The sequence below is a fragment of the Rhea pennata genome, chromosome 1 (assembly GCF_028389875.1).
Source record: "Rhea pennata isolate bPtePen1 chromosome 1, bPtePen1.pri, whole genome shotgun sequence".
Lineage (NCBI taxonomy): Eukaryota > Metazoa > Chordata > Aves > Rheiformes > Rheidae > Rhea > Rhea pennata.
In genome coordinates this window covers 68,711,022-68,730,101 of record NC_084663.1, presented here as the reverse complement: position 1 = coordinate 68,730,101, position 19,080 = coordinate 68,711,022, and the positions used below count along the sequence as shown (strand labels likewise).

The 19,080-nt window shown below is 46.4% G+C and overlaps 1 protein-coding gene across 4 annotated transcripts in view; it reads right to left on the bottom strand.

Annotated features, from left to right (window-relative positions):
- Nucleotides 1-6,514: 6,514 nt before the first annotated feature.
- LOC134148505 (chromatin remodeling regulator CECR2) overlaps nt 6,515-19,080 on the bottom strand; it is a 97,176-nt gene continuing 84,610 nt past the window's right edge. For 3 of the 4 annotated variants that reach the window (XM_062590686.1, XM_062590660.1, XM_062590677.1), the window contains 10 exons: nt 17,121-17,250; nt 16,791-16,828; nt 16,594-16,685; nt 16,179-16,305; nt 14,317-14,753; nt 12,965-13,093; nt 11,956-12,775; nt 8,090-9,500; nt 7,063-7,168; nt 6,515-6,801 (listed from right to left, as the gene is read on the bottom strand). In XM_062590686.1, the coding sequence (XP_062446670.1) occupies nt 6,796-6,801; nt 7,063-7,168; nt 8,090-9,500; nt 11,956-12,775; nt 12,965-13,093; nt 14,317-14,753; nt 16,179-16,305; nt 16,594-16,685; nt 16,791-16,828; nt 17,121-17,250 (3,296 nt within the window). In that variant the 3' untranslated portion in view covers nt 6,515-6,795. The remainder of the gene's footprint in view (nt 6,802-7,062; nt 7,169-8,089; nt 9,501-11,955; nt 12,776-12,964; nt 13,094-14,316; nt 14,754-16,178; nt 16,306-16,593; nt 16,686-16,790; nt 16,829-17,120; nt 17,251-19,080) is intronic. The other variant, XM_062590669.1, reaches the window with a different exon arrangement.

The window sequence follows — 19,080 nt, the reverse complement described above, 5'->3', positions numbered from 1 at the left end:
ACGTTATTATTGCTGAGAAAAATCAGGCAGCGGTGCTCATTGATCTATCAAGGAAGAGCAATAACAGCTTTCACAGTGGGTCATAGTATCTATTTAACCTAAGCTGCCTTGGAGGTAGATGTGCCACAGCACTAGTGTGGGAATGCTGCACAAGGGCTGAGAGTGAACCTTGTGCTGGCAGAGGGACAGGGTGGCAGACCCAGGGGCACATCAGACAGCACTAGTTAGTCACTGAGGACACCTTAACTTCACGACAAGAGTAACGCATACTCCTCACCTTCTTTTTACATGTGTACTCAAAGGAGACAGCTGGCAAGTTCAATCTTCAGCCTTTCGGCTCGCATGGGCAGTGAGCTTTCACCTCTGCATTTGACAGCAACTGACTGCAGCAAAGTGAGCAGAAAGAGACTTGAAAATCAGGAAGCAAGGAGAGGGAAAATGTTGGTGCATGAAACAAAAGGGGGTCAGAGGACCTTCCACATGAAAGGTTGAGGCCCAAGCTCCTGTAGCTGTCTGACTGAAAAGGAGATTGCTACCCTGACATACTAAACAGTGTTTGAATGAACTACGTGCCTGCTTGCCTCTCACCGATTTGAAGGCCAAAACAGTCTGTAATGGCCATCTGGTCTAACCTTGTCCATAACAAGGGAATTTTGCCCACACAGAGTCAATTCCACTTTTATTTAAAAGATACTCCAATTACTACCCTTCTGCTAGTGAGCTATGATTTTCAAAATAAAAAGGGCGAAGGACAGAGGGACATGGTAGAGCTAGTGACAATCCCAATTAATCCTCAGCCCAAATTAATCTTTCATCCCCTCTTCCACTGATGAATTCCACTCCTGGATGCACCGTCCTTTTCTCTTTGACATTCATGTTTCAAAAACAGGAAGACCTTTGCCAAAAGAAATCTAGGCCACTGTTGCAGAATAAGGAGGAAAAAAAAGAAAAAAGCAAGTTGACACAAGGCCAGCAGTGCTAACTACAAAACACTCCATGGTTTCTCAAATACTGCATGTGAGAACAGCAGAGGCAGGACAGATCACTGTCAAAAGGGTTTCAGCATCACACAGCTTGTTACACCTGTACTTTTAAGATATACTTGGATGCTATTTCCCTGTCATGGCTTTCCTTGCTCTAGGGGTGGATGGAGCCTTGCTCTTGTCGTCCAATAGCTCCTATTCAGAGACAGCTGGAAATGGATCCTCCCCACACACACACACCCCAGCTCTTTTTTCAGAGCAGTGGGCTGCTGAGGGAGGTGGACGGCGGCGAGTGAAAACCAGAATGCTTAGTTCATTATGTGCTGGTTTAAAGCATTTTCCTTCCGCATGGGCGGCAGGGGTCCTGCCAAGCCAGAATGTGCTTTACCCCCATCTGTATGTTAAACAGGTACAGATGGGCAAAGGCTGGAAGGTCAGCGTTTGAGATGCTTTCTCTGTTACAATAAGCACATGCTCTTAAAGCTTGTCACATGGTCTGCAGCTGCAACACTACTTTCATAGCCTGCTATCTCAATCTTGGCCTTACAGAAAGGATACAGCACTCACACACCTGCTGTTCAACCACTAGCACCACACTTAAAGCAAAACAGGAATTCTGCAAGGGCACCTTCTCTACCAGTAATGCACTGCAGTAAAAACTTTTTAATGGGTAGCTTTTATTAAAAGCAGACCCAGTTGCATGGTTACTATGTAATGAGAAGAACCAGCGGCAACTACACCTTTATGGATTCTCCTGTTTGGTTTCTCCAAGCTACCCCTTGGGATGCTGGTTCCTAGTCACTTAGTTGAGCACCTTCTCCAAAATTTCATGATGTGTATCACAGCACCGAGCTGTCTCCTTGGAAAACAAAAGCAGAACAAAGCCAATAAGAGCAAAGAAATAACCCTGGCTGATCATAAAGATGTGCAGAAGACTGAGATAAGCAGAGGAGGAAAATGAAGGTTGTTGTCTAATTATATTTTCATTTTAATTGGAGAAGTGTTGGGGTATAAAGAGAGAGAGAAGCTTCAGGAAAACTGTCTCAGTCAGCAGAATGAGAGACAGCCTCTGTGACTAGCTTTCAGATAAGACATCAAGAAGCTGATAGTTCTCCAAGACCCTGAGAAACCACACTTACAAAAATACACACCAGAGATTTGTTTCAGAAAGTCTGCATGGGAAAGGCATTTGGCAGAGCAGAAAGAATTAGAAGCTGTTCCAAGAAAAGTGTCTTCATATACTTTAAAGTCACAAATGAAACAGTTGGGCCTTGAAACTTCAAATTTACTTTCCTCTTTTGTCTTCTTCATTGCAGACTGGTGCCTTGGATTGCTACTGAGTGGTTTGGTGGCTAACACCATGGAATTTATAAACTGCAGACTTCTGCTGGACACAGCTAAAAATCACTGTGAAGCCTCAGTTATTGGTCTTCTTAAAATACTTGGTTGAATTGCCAGGGCCTATAGTGCTTATGATGCCCAGAGCTACCAGAGTCCAGTGGGAAGTTGATACAATGGCAATTATAATGGCAATCCAGCATCTAAGGAACGTGTGAATACACTATACATCATATGCAAAGGAGGAGGCAGTAGGGAGAGCAAGCAGCTAAAAAGCCAGAGTAGTGCACAAAGCTTTTCTGAGAACATGAGAAACTTTCAGCATGCTAAAGCATGGACAGAATCTTATTTGTTCTGCATATTATATAGTCCTGTTCAACAAGAAATCTGCAATTATAGCAAAACACATCCTCCATATATGGAAAAGTAACAGCTACAAGAAACGTTCCCAAGTCACTAGTTCAATATGCTTTTTGAAGAAGGACAAACTGGTTATATGCTACATTACAGCAATGCTGGGGTACAAGACAGTGGTGTTCCAATCACAGAGTGCAGAATTTCTCTGTACTGCATTAAAATGTTACTTAAGATAGTGACAGAAGTCTCGACATTCAAATGCCAGGACATTTTAAAATGCAGTTGTTTCTCCTGCACTGTACACCAACCCATGGAAAAGCACCACTCTCTACATGCACAGCTGCCATCTCACTCTCTGTCACAATATCTACAAATCAGTCCTGCACAGCAGGGGCTGGAAATCCATGAGCTGTAAAATTCAGATTTGCTCTGTACATTTCTGTTGGCACTCCATCTTTGCAACCCATTCCCAGCCACTGTAAGCTCTCACTGTGAGGGGCAGGAATTTCTATGATTTGTTTAGATTGTACCTCGTGAAATGGTGCTCTTGATTTTTGGGGAATTCCTAGATGTTATCGTAGAAAAACCGCAAACATTTATGAACACAGCATTTGAAAGTCTGGATACTCAGTGCTAAGATTCCACAAGCAGCTCTCTAAACTTAGCAAGTCCTACCCCTACAGCCCAGCCATAGCTCCCCCATACTACATTAGTACTTTTCTAATACAAACCATGTGTCCTCACAATAGCAGCTTGTTAGTCACTGTAATGAGAATTACCAACTACATCAAAAGCCATCTACCCAGAAACCCTCCCAGGAGGTATCAGCTTCACTGCTCTGTGTTTCATCTACCATCTACGAGTCAAAACCTTCCCTCAGATTTCCATTATGTCAAAAAAAGATATCTTCGTATATCACACACCATATAGGATGCTCAGGGTATCTATCATTATCTGATACTCCACTACCCTCTCTTGGCAGACCACAAGCAATTCTTGCCTTTCTTACTCCTCCTCTGTTTTGATCTGGGGTTGATACTCATCCAGATACCATGACCACTAGAACCAAGTGCCAGCTTCAGATGAAGACCTCCCCAGAGTGCTGCTGCTGCTGCTTCTTCTTTTTTTTAAGCTTCTAAAACCTCCTGTTCCACAAAGTTTACAATAAGCTGAAAGGCACTTCAAATATTTGAGTAACTGTCCGTAATACAGAAGATACAGGCTGAAGTATATGGCAGGGGTCATTTGCAGAATATATGTTCATGTTTCCAGAATTTCAAATACTTTGATACAAGTTATATTTTATATTTCCTCCATTTTTAAACATACTTAAAAAAAAAGAAGCAACTGTTTTTTTCTTTTGTCCTGGGTTTGTTATGCTGAATAGCAAATATATTTTCACAGCTTTTAATAAATACCCATTACTGTTTCAGTTCCTCCACTCATTGAATGGCATGAAAAACTATATTCGGATCTGCATTTCCTGGTAGCTGGGACACTTTTGAAAATGCACCATCAGCCAATGGGCCAGCAGAAGACTTTCAGACCTGGGATGAATTCAAAAAAGCCATAGTCTTGTTCCTGGCTACAGAGAGCAGTTGCCTGCCTCTCACTCCAAGGACAGCCTTTCAGACGATGTATTCCAGTCTACAGCAGCCCACCAATGACAGCTGCTCCTTGTTTGATAAACACAAATGAAAAAACACAAAAAAAAACCTCCCATTAGCAGTTTTATGGCATCTCCAGGTAGGTATTTTAAACAATTCACATTATATTGAAGTCTTTTTTTGAGGAGGAACCAGCCAAACCAGGCACTCCCTGGACTTAACAGAGAGCAGCTATAGTTCGCTGGCTAAGGCAGGGTGTAAGGAGAACTGAACTGATGAACACGTGTGGGAATACCAACAAGCTGTTTAACTTCTGTTAGGCTTGGAAAATGCCTTGCCCCTACCCAGCTCATCAGAGGCAAAAGTACTGTAGTAATAGAGCAGTAAGACCCATTGCTAAGACTGGCACTGACATGATAGTCCTTCCTCGTGCTGACTATTTCAAGAAAGACTGTTCCTCATCTTCTAGGCTTTGTGTGTTTCCAAAAGCTTATGACAGAAGGAATAATGGCCCAGCTGGATGCTAAGTACAGTTTGCTCAGTTTGGCCTACACATGGTACATCTACACAGCAAGACAAAGGCATTGCAATAGCTCATGCTAGCGCAATCCAGCTAGTACAGGTGAAGACAACAAAGCAGCCAGAAAATTTCTCCAGAAACCTGGAGATGAAGACCCTCCTCTAGTTGGCAGCATAGACTAAATGTCATGCTGCACTGTGTCCTCTTCTCTGCTGCCACTTGTGCTAATGGGAGCATATTAGCTGGTTGGCATATTAGCACATCCTTCTTTTCTTGCACCGCTGTCCCTCTAGTCCAACCTGCACCTGACACTGGGGCTGTAGCCCTGACAGATCTTGCTGCCCAGTCTTGCTGTGCAGCAGCTCCATCTTGTTTTACCCCTGACACTGTTCCCAAGAACATTCAGCTATGTCTGCTTGTTACCTTTAAGATGTGGATAAATATCTGCAGATGAGATTTCTACAGAACCCATTGGTCAAAGCTAAACTTGAACTTCAGTCTCAGGCTAAGAATGTGAGTTCAGGCTCCCCAGCTGCAGTATTGCTGGTGAGGAAAGTCCCTTCAGACTGGGTATAGCCTGTGAAGGAAGCTGCCACTAGCACTCTAGTACTTGCTGTCATGTTATCAATAATAATGAGTTCAGTGAACCCACAGCAGCCTTGTACACTCAAGCACACAGCCCTCTTTTCGCTGTACATGCCGAGCCATTGCACCTCTCCATTTGATCTCAAAGCAATGCTTTTTGATTCACCCATAACTTGCAAACACGAAGGCCAGCATGATGGGCCAAGAGATGCACTTGCACTGCAGCAAACAAATCATTCCCCCCAAGCAGCTTCACGTTCCTGTTCCACATGGAAACTAGAGTTGTCAGGAATTCAGGGGTACTTTCTGCTCTGCTGCTGCTAAGAAGAAAATGTAGCCAAGAGACAGTGAAAGAAAAATGGGGTTTCAGCTCCCGTCCTAAGGCAGCAAGAGATTACAGATTTGCATTCTACTACAGAGAGATCCTGCTCCACACCCTAGCTGTCCTGGTTTCTCTTAAAGAAGTTCAAGATGACCACTTTCCAGTTTCTAGAGGATAAATTACTGCTATCAGAAAGGCAGGGAGAGCGGTACTGTACTAGCAGAAGGGACAACGCCATGAGTGTCCTGTCCTGGGTTCAATTCCTGGTCCTGGTTTCCTTGTTCCCCCATGATGACAGGAGCTGGAAGTGCACTCAGGCCCTGGATCCAGGGGGCAGAAGAGGGGATGAGTGGGAAAGGAGGGAGAAGAGAAAGAGGAGGACACATTATGCTCCTGAGAAATGCCTGCTACTCAAAACAAGCAACTACTGGGTTATGTCTCAGTTGCAGAGAACAGGAAGGAGGACAGTAAGTTGTCATCACACATTCCCTCACCTCTCCCTATTCCCCCCATATCCTGAAAGATTTCAGTATGACATGATTGTAAACAGTTAAGGATTCCTCCAGTGCTAAGCCCACTACAAGCTGGGCCCACCCCCTCCCCCATTATGTACAATACATTCACCAACAACAGAAATTTATTTAAAAAGGCAACAGGTTAAATTCTGTAAACTGGATCCAGCTCCAAAACACACACGTTAATACTACAAGTAAAATTCCATCATCATCCTCTTCCACCCTGAAAAATATACCTGAGTTTAGCAGTCAATGAAAGTTTCAGTCCCCACCCCCGCCCTCCCCACCCAAAAAATCCCTCAAACCCTGAATGAGACGCAGTCTCCAGGCATGGAAAGCCACCAGATTGGGATGCTTCCCCCACGGTGGTGAGCCAGCTGCTCGGCTGGCTGGGGGCCGGCACCGCTCTGGGTTTCTGACGCAAAAGCCATTGTGGCACCATGTTCCACGGCCCCAGGAAGCTCCGTGCTGCTTGGGTGAGGGGAGGGTGGGAGGAAGGCCTGCCCCTCCTCCCCCCTGTCCAAATCACATGTGGCTTTCATCTTCTTGAGGGTCTTCCTTCCTTGGACTAGCTCTGGAAGAGAAAAAACAACAGGCAGTTTTACAAAGAAATAGCCTCATGATTTCACACAACTACACAGCAATATGTGTCAGCTCAAGCTATGCTTTACAATCAGCTGTGACAACAGAGACATCCACAATTCCTCTGCGTAACAGCGAGTTCACTTCCCAGCTTTCTCTAGTGCTTCCCACTCCTAGCAAATAGGTCATTCCTTTAAACGACGGGGAGAGAAAAAGTTGTCATCTGAACCCTGTTCTCTTTGGTAGCTCTTACTTGATCCAGAGGCAACGCTGACGGTTTTTGTGGCGTCAACTCCTCCCGGGACATGGTTGCCATAGGCATCTTCGGGAAGGGAACTTGAGCCTGATGCATTTGCATTCTGGAGCCAGGTTGAATGGAGAGAGAATTTTAGCACATGAACATCAAGAATAAATCCCACCTACTCGGCTGAATGCAGATCTTTTACATAAATGCACATATATCACATGCACACTTTTCTTTTTGGCTTTCCCCCAAAACACAGACTTTAAATCCATCCCCATCTCCTCTAACAGATGACTTAGAAGTAAGCCAAGTCTCCTGCATACTGGAAGAAGGGAATTCCTTTATTTCCTTTTTCTCCACACCTGCCTTGCAAGGTAACAGTTTATTGTTCAGTTATGTGGGAATGATGACAAAACAGTAACAGTGGCAGCATATTTATATAATCTGAGCATGGAATTTTTGGAATAGTAGAATTTTCCACTTGGGAATAAAACATGATATGCAAAATCTTAGTGAGAATTAATTTGCTTTGAGGGAAATTTGAAACAGAGGAAGAATGAAGGAAGAGGAGGGGAAAAAGGAGGCGACATTAAAGTTATTGGAGTTGATAACAGGAGGCTAACTTCCACTTGAGTTAGCTACTCTGCTCCATTTTGAAAAAGATGCAACAAAATTCTTGCAAAACAGTAAGTGCCCATTTGCTTAGGAGATGTGCAACACTGGACAACTGGACAACGCATTAGGGAAATACTGTCAGATAAAACAAAACTGTGGTACAGGGATGGTCAGGGCAGGCTAACAGGTCTTCTCAATTGCTAATGTTGCTTGTTAAAAAGCTGCAACAAGACTCTTCAGCTTGTAGAAAGGTCTAAGAGAGTCCTCCTACTCCAAGGGCCCATGAGTAATCTGTTAGCCTTTCAAAAGCACCTGTCAGTTCCTCCAATTTCAAGTCAGAGCCTTTCAAGGATATCCAATACTTCTTGTCACCCTGGTGTCACCCCCTCCCACCTCACCTTCTTGCCAAAAACAGTCTTACCCTGACGATCTATACAAGTCCTGAGGTGGCCCCCCCATGCCACCTCCACTGCCTCTCTGCTCCATCAGCAAGGCCTGAAAATGGCCTATGTTCTCTTCTCGGCAGCGGTACAGGGGTCCCTCCTGAGAGAGGCCGTTGGCCTGGCCAGGGGCTGGGTGATGAGACAGGTGAGCATTCACAGGTGATCCATATGTCCGGGGCTGGTAATGACTGGTGGGATGCCGGGATGCATAAGGAGAGCCAGTCTGTAGCATTACCCCATGGGGAGGGAAACTCGAAGGCCCAAATCCCATGCCCGAACCCAGGTGTGCTGGGGGAGCTCCATAGAGGAACTCTCCTGCTGCCACTGAGCTTTGCCTCTTCGTGGCCGCATTGTGGTTGTCCAAGTCAAGGAACTCTTTGGGACTCTCTGGCCTTTCCTGGGATTCTTCAGACTTCTCATCTTCAGGCCCCAGATCCTGCCCGTCACTCGGAGAAACCTCTTTGGCACTCGCTATGTCCATGCGGTTTGGAGAAGCCAGGGCAGCGCTCAGTGACTCACAGCCCTGCAAGCTGCTCATGTTCCCCCGATCAGAGAAAGGGGGTCTAGCCAGAGGTGGGTGGGTGGGTGGATGCCCACTGGGACTGGCCTGGGGATGGAGAGGCCTCTGCCAGTCTGAGTAGCCTTGCGGACAGGTGTAGTAAGGTGGTCGCTGGTAATGGTGATAGGAAGGCTGCGGCTGGGGCTGGTAGGGGTACGGCATGCCCTGGTGGGGGCGGTATCGGGGGAAGACGCCAGGATGGGTGTTGCTTGGTTGGAAGCCCCGCGATGGAAAATGCTGTGGATGAGACACTGGCGGCGGCTTCCCACCCATCACGGGGCTAAATCCTTGCAAGCCTGGATTGATGTGGTAACGTGCAGCCGAATTTGGGTATTCTAAACCAGGCATGTAGAGAGGGTGAAACTGGTTTGGGGCGGCCCCCATGGAGCCTGCATCCATGCCAGGGAGACCAGTGCTCTGCCCCATACAAGGCACACCTGTGTCAGGCAAAGCCTTCCCCCCGCCGCAGAGGGGCTTCTCCAGCAGGTTGGCAGCCAGCCCCTTGCCCTCCGTGCTGCCTGATGGCCCTTCGCCCACAGTCCCGTTCTCGGTCATTGGCCTTCCTCTCTCAGAGGTGGGCACAAGGTCCCTCACGCAGCCCTGGGTGCCTGGGCTGGTATAGGTGTTCTCCACTGCCCATGCACTCTTGCTTTGGGCTGCCTTCAGGTCGTTTTTCGCTCCTGAGCCGTCTCCTTCCCCATCTGGGGGCAAGGTGCGCCGAGTGCACTCCATGGGCAGTGGGGCTTTGGGATGAGGTACGAGTTTGGTGTAGGCCCCGTCAGGAATGCCGATGCACTGAGCCTTCTCGTCCATGCTGGTGGGTGGCTCTGCTGGAAAGAGAGAGGGAAAAAGTTGCTGTTGGGTCTAAATTTGGAAATCAGCCCTCCTTGCCTAATATATATGTGCTTATTCATGCTCACCTAAAGCAAATTTGCCGAAGAAAAAATCCTGTCAATTTAACAAGATATACCAAAATAACCTCACAATATCTACTTTTGATAGGAAGGATAGCAGCCTCTGTCATTCTGGGTCTCTTAACATCCTCTTTGCTGCTGAACCCAGCAAAAATGTGCTGGGCAGCACTGTCTGACAAATCCCTAACATTTGGATGGAGAAAGCACTCCACTTTGTTAACTGTGTAGAAATGGAAAAGAAAGAGTGACTTTCTAAAATCATGAAGGTATTTTCACTAAAGACCAGGTAAGTACTACAAAGTCTCTGATAACCCATCCACTATTCAAACTTCTCTATGGGACTGTCAGGGCATGGCACTACACAACTGCTGCACAGATTCTGCAGGGTTACGGCCTTCCTGCCACTTCTGACATAAGATCTTTCTTTTGGAGTTTTTTAAGGTTTTGAACTGTGTTTTTGCAAAGTCAGGCAACCTTTAGTAGCTTGTTCTTTTAAAACAACTCTTAAAATTGCTCACAAGGTTGCAGCTCTCTTGGAAGGACGGCACACGTGGACTGAATCCATAGAATTGCCTTAAGATACAGACCCAGAATCATTTGCAAACCTCTAGTAAATCATGCCTCCACCAGATCAACTTTGCACATGTGGGTTTGGTCTGAAACACGGGTGTGTACCGATTGCCTAACAGAGAGGCAGAGTTGGGAGCGACCACAGGATCCATGTAAGAGCAAGCTAAGAAGCAGAGGTAACGACAGCTTGACTTCAGACTGTGTTGCCCCTTCGGGTCCACTAACCCCATTTACCCACAGCTTGGGCAAAAGCACTACCACGTACCAAGATACTGCAAACCAATTCCTGCCGTATTTCAACCAATCATGATTTGGAGATGTAGCTGCTCTGCCTGGTAATTGCTCAAAGTCCTCCCTTAGGCTCTGTTCTGCATCTAGCACAGCCAAATGATAATGAATTTTAAGCAATGCCACCCAAGGAAAGAGCTGCCTTTCAGTGCAAGACACACAAGGGATTAATAAAAGATAAAGGTTTTTGATTTCCCGTTTACCAGCTAGAATGAATGACCCCCGCCCCCCTTTTTTTTGGGATCTGTAGGGTTTTTTTGATCTCTACTCTAGGTTTGTTTTATTTTTAAGTTTTTTTGATCTCTACTTTACCAGATAAAATGAATGAAATTCATCTAGAAAGAAACTTGTGGTGGCACATATGACACACTGCCATCTCATCTAAACTGACATGGCTGTTCAGTGGTTTTCTGGCACTCCTCTTTCATGACTTTGAGATGTTAAGCTCATGAGGCACATATGCATTTCAGAGGAGAAGCCATACTGACATATACCAAAAGAACTGTATTTAAACCATTTTTTAAACATCTTCTTTCCTACCTAACTCTTTGCAGATTCAATTTTTATATTAATTCCAACTGAGCACAGGAAGCATTACAGACTATGTTTTGCATTTGCCCCAAGTGGCACACTAATAACTGCCAGGTATAACTGGGATAGAAGAGACCTTTGGCAGGCTAGTGCTGGTGCCCTGGCAGCCAAACAAAAAAGTCTTGGAAAAATCCTAAGTAATAGCTGAAGCAGAAAATATATTCCAATAAATAAATAAATAAATAAACCCCAAAACACAATATGCCTAAGAACTATGTCTCCACAATTATTTATTCGAGAGTTTAACTCTTTTCTAGAATAAAACTTGTTTTCTTGCTGAGTATTACCCAGTGTTTAAAATGGACTCAGGGTAAGTCTGAAAATCAGGGTATATATTTCATTTCTCTAGCAGTGCAAGTCCAAATAAAGCCATATTGTTTGCAGAGAAAGCTTTCGTGCATCTGCAGCACCACTAAGTTTTGGACCCTAAGAATTTGGAGGCCAAGAGCAGGAATGTTTTCCCCAACAAGGCTGGTCTGGAGGTGCTCCCTCCTTCTCCTTAGCAGCACACAACACATTCTGGGTGCAGCTCCCAGCCCTACGGTGCAGCATCTCATGCCCCAATATGCATGTTTGGCTGTTTGTGAGGTGCTGCTGTATGCACAACAAACATGTGCAGAATAATACAAGGGTTCATGAAGTAGCATCTGCTGTTTGGATGCTGGACAAATCCCAGCAGCACCAAGGACAAGAGGGGAAGCCTCTCAATGGCTTTCAGCCAATGCCTCTCTCCGAAAGAGGTAATCAGTGGGCAGAGGGTCCATCAGAGTACAGGAAAACACAGTGCCGTGTAGCAGGGCAAGTAGCAGATGTGTGGGAGCAAGCAACGGTGAGGTGGGTAAAACACATAGGCAGGGAAAGTACAAAGTTACAGGCAGGTGCTGCCTGCCCTGGCAGATAAGCTCAACATGAGAGGAGTTACCTTGGTTGTTCTCCGGCTCCATGGTCTGACTGCTCTGCTCCTGCGAGTTCCCATTCCCCATGATAGGTTTTGGGGGCTGCATGCTGGTGGACGCCACGTGAGCCAGCTGCGGAAAGGGGCCAGGGAGGTGTGGAGGGGGTGGCTGGCGAGGGTGGTAAGGCACACCTGGTGGGCACACACGGGATGACAACTGCTGCATAGCAATCATCTCCGGACTGTCCATCATGGAGTCCCCACCCTGGCACCCTCTTTGAACCTGAGGTGGCCCCCCAAACAGAGAGGCTGGTGGCTGTGTCATTCGCTGGCTGGCAGCTTTCCCAGGTGGTCTGATATATCCTGAGGGAGGAACCCCATGAGGTAGGAAATTCGATTGCTCAGTCCACTGGCTGGGAGGCAGAGGTGGCCTTATGGCCCGTGGGTCCATCATGTGACTCAGGGCACGAGGCTGGAGAGAGGGCCCTGGTCCCAGAGGGGGTTTCTCCTCAGGCCCGAGGGTGCCCTGGCCAGCAGCACCATGGCTGCCATTCCACAGTGCTGGGTGCGCACGGTTCAGGTACTTGTAGGGTCTGTACATGTGGCCTGGGGGGACCTCCGAGCTCTCCAGCGGCCGCATGGGAGGCCCATTGTGCCTCGGAGGAAGAAATCCTTGCTGGTATTGCGCCGGCGGGTACACGGCTTCGGGAGGGGGACCGCTCATCCGCCCGAGCTGCAGGGCTCCGGGCCGGGGGCCAAGGCCAGCGACATGCGTCGGTCCGGCACACACCTGCTTCTCGGAGGTAGCCAACCTATGCCCTCGGTGTTCATTCAGTCCCACGGCCGGCTAGGCGGAAGGGAGGGAGACAGAGAGAGAGAGAGAGAAGGGGTGGTTTTAATGAGCTGTCACACTGCAAGAGTCACAGGAAGAAACAGGGAAGGACTGATAAGTGCCAATTGCTCATTCCCAGGAGAAGTGATGCCACCATCACAGCCTCTTATGAAAAGAGACCACAGCATTTCTGAAAGCTTTTACCTGCATGGCAAAGTGCTGGTGCTGCTGAACCGGATCTCCAGGATGGGGTTCTGGAACTCGTGGTGAGCCATACAATTTAGTTGGATCTGATCCACGTAGAGGGCCAAATGATCCTGGCACGGCTGGTCTCTGGGGGTGGTGTGAGGAGGAGAAACAAAATCATTTGTGAGATGCAGCAAAGCAACAGAGCGGCTACACATAAGACACTAGGACTGAAGCAAATAGACTTTTTGGAGATATCATGATAAACCTGGGGGCTTTCCTATGAGAATGCACAGCTCCCTACCAAAGAGTCACCCTCATTCTCCTCTCAGCCACATCTCCCTGTGCTCACCTCTTGCCTAAGTAATTGGAAAAAAGCAAGAAGATAGGAGAGGGCAGTGGTTAGCTCCAAGGAGAGGAGCAGATCTCAAGAATATGGGTTCATCAGGAAGTGAGTAGAGTGAGGGGGAACATGCTGGATTTCTTTCAAAATACTTGTTGGCTCCACCTCTCCTGCTGGCTCCCACTATTTGCATCACAAGAGTCGCTCTAATAATTTTGTTTGACTTCCACCTAAAAAAAGTGAGTAGCATGGATCTCTGAGGAGCAGCTGATACAGCGTGCCACACGTCATTGACACCAGACGTCACTGGTTAAATGGAAGAGACAGTAAAGGATGGGTGAGGAACAGTCCATAGGGCAGGCAGAACAGCTGGCACTCAGAGAAGAAATGTCAGGCTAAACAGAGGTCACTACAGCAGTCCAGGGTGGCTTTGTGTTTAGTTTTGTTTACTGCTTTTATAAATACTCAAAGCACCAAGTGCAGTAGCACACAGATGGCACAAAGTTACCAGGCAGCGGTAAACAATTGAGACAAAAGATGAGTGGCTTGTTCAGCATCGTAAAATTGAGGTTAAAAGAGGGAATGTGACTGCTTTACAGGCATAAGCGGGTAACTCACCAAGGAGAGAAAAGAGGTACGGGACAGTGTAGGCCCAGGCATGCATCAGTGCATGCTAGCCACACAAAAAGTTAACAGACTGTTCCTAACTAGTAAAGCATCGATCTAGAACAGCCTCCCACTACAGAAGTAGCTTATTTTTTAGCCCCAGTTACTCTTTAAGATGGAGCGTATTCTTTCCAATCCTCTTCTTCCCCAGAAAGCTGCTTGGAGACCTGGGAAGACCGAGCTGAATCAGTTTAAAACTAAGGGCTGAAAAGCTTAAGTTCTAAAAAACACAGTTTTGGCTCTTAGTCTCCGGGGAAACACTCTTGCCACACAGCGGGGAAATCTACAGGAGACAATTTTGTTCTCTTTTACCTCCCTCCATGTGTCTGATTGGTGCAAAACAGCAGAAACTACTCCTTACCATCTGGCCGGGATGTGGCACAGGGCTGGGCATGCCGCCATACTGCAGTGGGCGAGGAAAACCTCGCCCATTGGAAGGGCCCACTTCCCGAGGAGGCTGCATTAGGTTGCCACTTGGATCCTCTGCAGAGGAGGAGGAGAAGGAAGAGGAGGAGGAGGAAGAGGACGAGGAAGCAGTAGCCCTGGAAGTAGCTCGATATGGTGGGGGTTTCCCTCCATTTTCCAGGCGTTGCTGCCTCTTGCCTGGTCCCTCTGGGTCTCGCGACCGAGTCCAAACGCTGCCAGTGCTGGAGCGGCCAGTCCTCCGGCTCCTCTTCTCCCGCCTCCCGTCCTCTCTGATCCAAAACTCCTCATCTGTGTCTCCATCTTCCCCAGGGAAGTGCTTCATCATCGCTCGGTGGAAACATCTCTCCAAGTTATAGGCCATCTTGGTATATTCTGTAGTCAAAAAATCCAGCAACATCAGGGACAGAGCCTTACAGAGAGGAACAATCACACAACATCAGACTTTTCTCATTTCTAATAGTCCACATTCAAATAAAACATCTGCTCCTACAAATTCCTCTGAGGAAGACTTTTGTTTGTAACTAATCCACTTCTGTTTATGTTCTTAAACCCAATAAGCAACACAGCATCAGATCTGTTCAGTAATCCCACTAAAGGAGAGGCATACAGGCATAACAAAATAGCGTTAGTGGCATGATTTGCACAGTCAGCATTAATCTAGTATTCTAGAGTAGTGCCAAGATTTACACTATGAAAAACATCATCTCTGTTTGCAGATATGTATGACCCGCACAGTTAGCCAGCAGAGAGCCGAGAGAAGAAACGTTAATTTCTAGCAATGTTATTTGATTACAGTCAAAGGCTTTTCTTGGAATGGTTCAAATCTCCACTGCATGCTACCAAAATGGAAAAATCAAAGAGTTTCTCTATGTGCAGTTTCTAAAGCACTTGCTGACCCTGACACAAAAGCTAGTACAAATATTACTCTCCCCAACATGCCATTTCCACAGGACAGTTCAGCTCAGAGAGGCTCATACTTTTCATTGAAGTGGATAGGAAGGAAAAGATATGTGAGAGGTGTTACTGACAAGGCCTTGAAACAAATGACTTCACAGTTGTTTCCACTGAACTAATCCAGAAGATCCTCAGAAAACAGAGCTCTCCCTGTGACAGTGCTGGAATGCTTTTGCTTGATGCCCACACTGGTAAGCTGGGTTGCGCTAACTACCTTCCCCTTTCAGGGTAGCGTTGCTGAGACACAGCCTGCAGTGATGACCCACCATCTGGGAATTGATTTCTTACCTAAGTAACACACAGAATTTTAATTGGCATGGCAATTAAACCAGGGTTTCCCATTAGCAGACTCATGCTGTTCATCCAATAGCCAAGGAATCTAAACCCTACATTTCCATCTAAATGGCTACATGCCTGGTGCCTTCCTCACTTTTCTTGTGGTATTCAACAAAAATTGGGGGCTAATCAGGCTCCTATGCTCCACAAAGTCTTTGTTACTCAGATATTATGAGACAAAGAAGCACAAAAGACACATGAAAACACACAACGGAATGAGCTCACAAAGAAACAGACTTCCCTCTCTTTGCCCCTTCTGCCTTCACTACCTACCACCATGGGGGTCCTTTAACATGCCAGACCCCAATTCAGCATGACAACTGTACTAAAAACCTGTCGGAAACCTCAGGTCTTATTAACTAAAGAGCTCCTACTCTCTTCTCCTCCCTCCCACAAACACCCTAAAAGAGAATAAACATAAGTTAGGTACTGGTGAGTAGGGAGAGATCAGTGCTTGTTTTGAGTCAGCACTGCAAACAGATGAACTTATCATCTTAGCACTCTTACCGCTGCCTTCACCATTGTATTTTAGACAGTTCCTGAACATGGTCTTCATATCACCCACAAATTCCTCCTTGGTGCAGTACTGACCTCCATTCAACTTCTTCTCCATGCTGGAGATGTCCATGGGTGCCTGAAACACAGTAAAAGCTCTTTTCAGTTACAGCAAGAGCAAAGGGGCTCACAAAGTTGCATATATTACTGGCTTCCTCACAGAGACGGACGGTGAGCAGGGGCTCACCATGAGATACAGCCTCTCGCATTGCATTTCCTACACTTGCAAGGTCAGGATGAACTACTGGAGTCAGGCAGTTTGACTATGAGGGGTAACACAGCCCACATAATGTCAAAATGCTACCCAAACAGCTGCATCCCAGTCAACAAAAACCATCAGCCAAGCTAGCTGGACCGCTTCCCCTACCTTAATGATCTGGTAGTAGTTTGGAGCATACGATTCATCAACAGGCTCCAAGAAAGGCCAGGAGTCCTTGTGAGCCTTTACCACATCTAGAACTGACAGTAACAAAAGAAAGGTGAACTGTTACACACTAATGCCCAAGGGATTATTTTACTTTGAAAGACTCATACAAAGCAGAAAGCTGAGGTAGGAAAACTAACCTTTGTACATGGCTGTGAACTCATCATCCAGTTCAAAGCTGTAATGAGAAGTGCAAACAGTGAATATGCAGACTTAGGACTTAAAAGATAGGTCCCTCTTACTTCATCTTCCCTTCCACCACACACAGAGTGCAAATGATGTTAACAAACGTGCCTTACCATGAACACTCCTCTAGTGTGGACCAAACCCTGATGTTTCTCAGCCTTCTCCTCAGTGCTTTCCAACCTCTCTTCTACTTCATTCATGTGAATGACCATACTCCTCTCTGCCCCTACCCACTACACAGACTTCAGCATACAGGCATGCTGCATATTCAGCTGCATACTCACAGGTCCTTGGTCCTTCGCTCCTCCCTGGTAGGGGAACTGGGATCCAAGTGGGAAAGTTCTGGGGGAAGCTCTTTCCCTTGCGCCAGCAGCCAGGCCCGCTCTTCACGAAGTTTCCTCCTCCTAGCCCGTTCTACAGTGGGAGGGGAGACAAGTGAGAAAGCAGTTCGACATTCCTTGTCAGCAATATCTTGCAGGGAAAACTAAGGTTGCTCCTATAACTCTCAAGAACTCCAGTGAAATGCCCTCATTCTTCCAACAAAAGTAGCAAGAGCAAAGAAACAGGAGCTTAGAATACAGTGCACAATAAATATGCCTCTTCACTTTCCCTTTACCTTATCACCACCAATTTTGGAGCTTTACTGTGATAGAGCTGCTCCTAGTCAGCTTCCAGACAAATTCCTGCCCATGGTATGGTACAAAGACAGACATTCAAGGTACAGCTCAGCACTATGGAAACAGCTGGCTTGTTAAGTTACCACCCTTCAGCTGCTTGCCTCTACTTCTGTGCAGTTACAAGGACATAAGCACTCTTCAGCCAGGTGAACTTAAGGCAGCTGGTTTTGCAACGAAGTGGATGGAAAGCAGTGTGGAGGGAAGGGTGAAGTACTTCTACCACATTGGTGACAATGAGTAACTGCAGCCATCAGTATCTGCTGTCACTACTGCTAGCTTTGGAAAGATTGTTCAGGTAGGCCTCCACGGCCAGCAGCCAGAGGGAGCAACTAACCACCCAAGGGGGCCACTGGGACAGTTCTGGTTTAAGAGGCGAGAGGAAGAAGCAATGTTAGTAATATAACCTGTAGTTTGCAACCAGACAGCTGGCTAACAGATTGCTTCATAATAGAAAGTTTATGGTGTCTTATGAACCTCATTTCCTTTTTTTTATAGGAAATCTGAATTCATCTGAATTGCTAAACACCTGCAATTGTACCAACTTTCTGCTCAAGTAGAATTCTGCGAAACTACAGCCCAACAGGAGAAACGTCGTAAGAGTTACACCCCAGAAAACAGATCCCATCAGGGGAACACCCAGAATGAAAGAAAGATGGGGCAGACTCAGCTGTAACCCTCTAACAGAGGCTACATCTCAGAAAAATGCCAAAGATTCAAGAGGCACCAGTACTGGTGGAAGATTATTAACATGCTCTCTTACCCTGCCAGTCAAAAGCAAGTGGGTGGGGGTTGGGTGGAGAAGGGCAAGAAATGAGGGAATGGACATTTCCAAAATGTCCCAACCTGCATGCATTTATAGTCTTTACTCATACATGAGAGTCACAGCTCACATAAGCTTTCTGCTTCTAAAGGCTTCCAATCTTTTTCTGTAGACACTGAAAAAAATGCAGACACTCCTTCCTTGCAGAGAAGTTGATGGCCACACCTTGTGCCCAGCCACAAAGGGAATGGATTTTTATTCTGAGGAGACAGCGATGTTGCAATAATACACTGACGTGGCACCACTACAAATCATAGTTTGACTCCACAAATAATTCCTTCCTTCTAAAGCATGCTCTGACAAGATGATGGATATTATTTAGGAATAGCTACAGGGTGAGTATTTCCAGAGTGGTCCATGGCCAGACATGTTAAAGACTTGGTAGAAGAAAGTCTAAATTTCCCTTTATAGCACTCTGGGTAGCACTGAAGCTGGGAGGAGAGGACTTGCATCTAAGCTGGCTCACAGCATCTGTCAGCATCTACTGTAACATTTAACAATGAGAAGTATGACACAAAACTACAGTTAGCGGAGATTATTAAAGTCAGTCCAAGCACAATTCAATATTGCATACTTCTTTGGTAGAATTAACATCATTTAAATGACGCTTTTATAGATGGGTAAGTGAGAACCCGAGAAAAATATGCAACAATGATTTGGGTGGCAAAAGGCAAATCTCACGATAACAGCAACCAAATAGAATGAAGGTAGATTTTAGAAAGCCTTCAATGCCTGCTGAGGATCCAA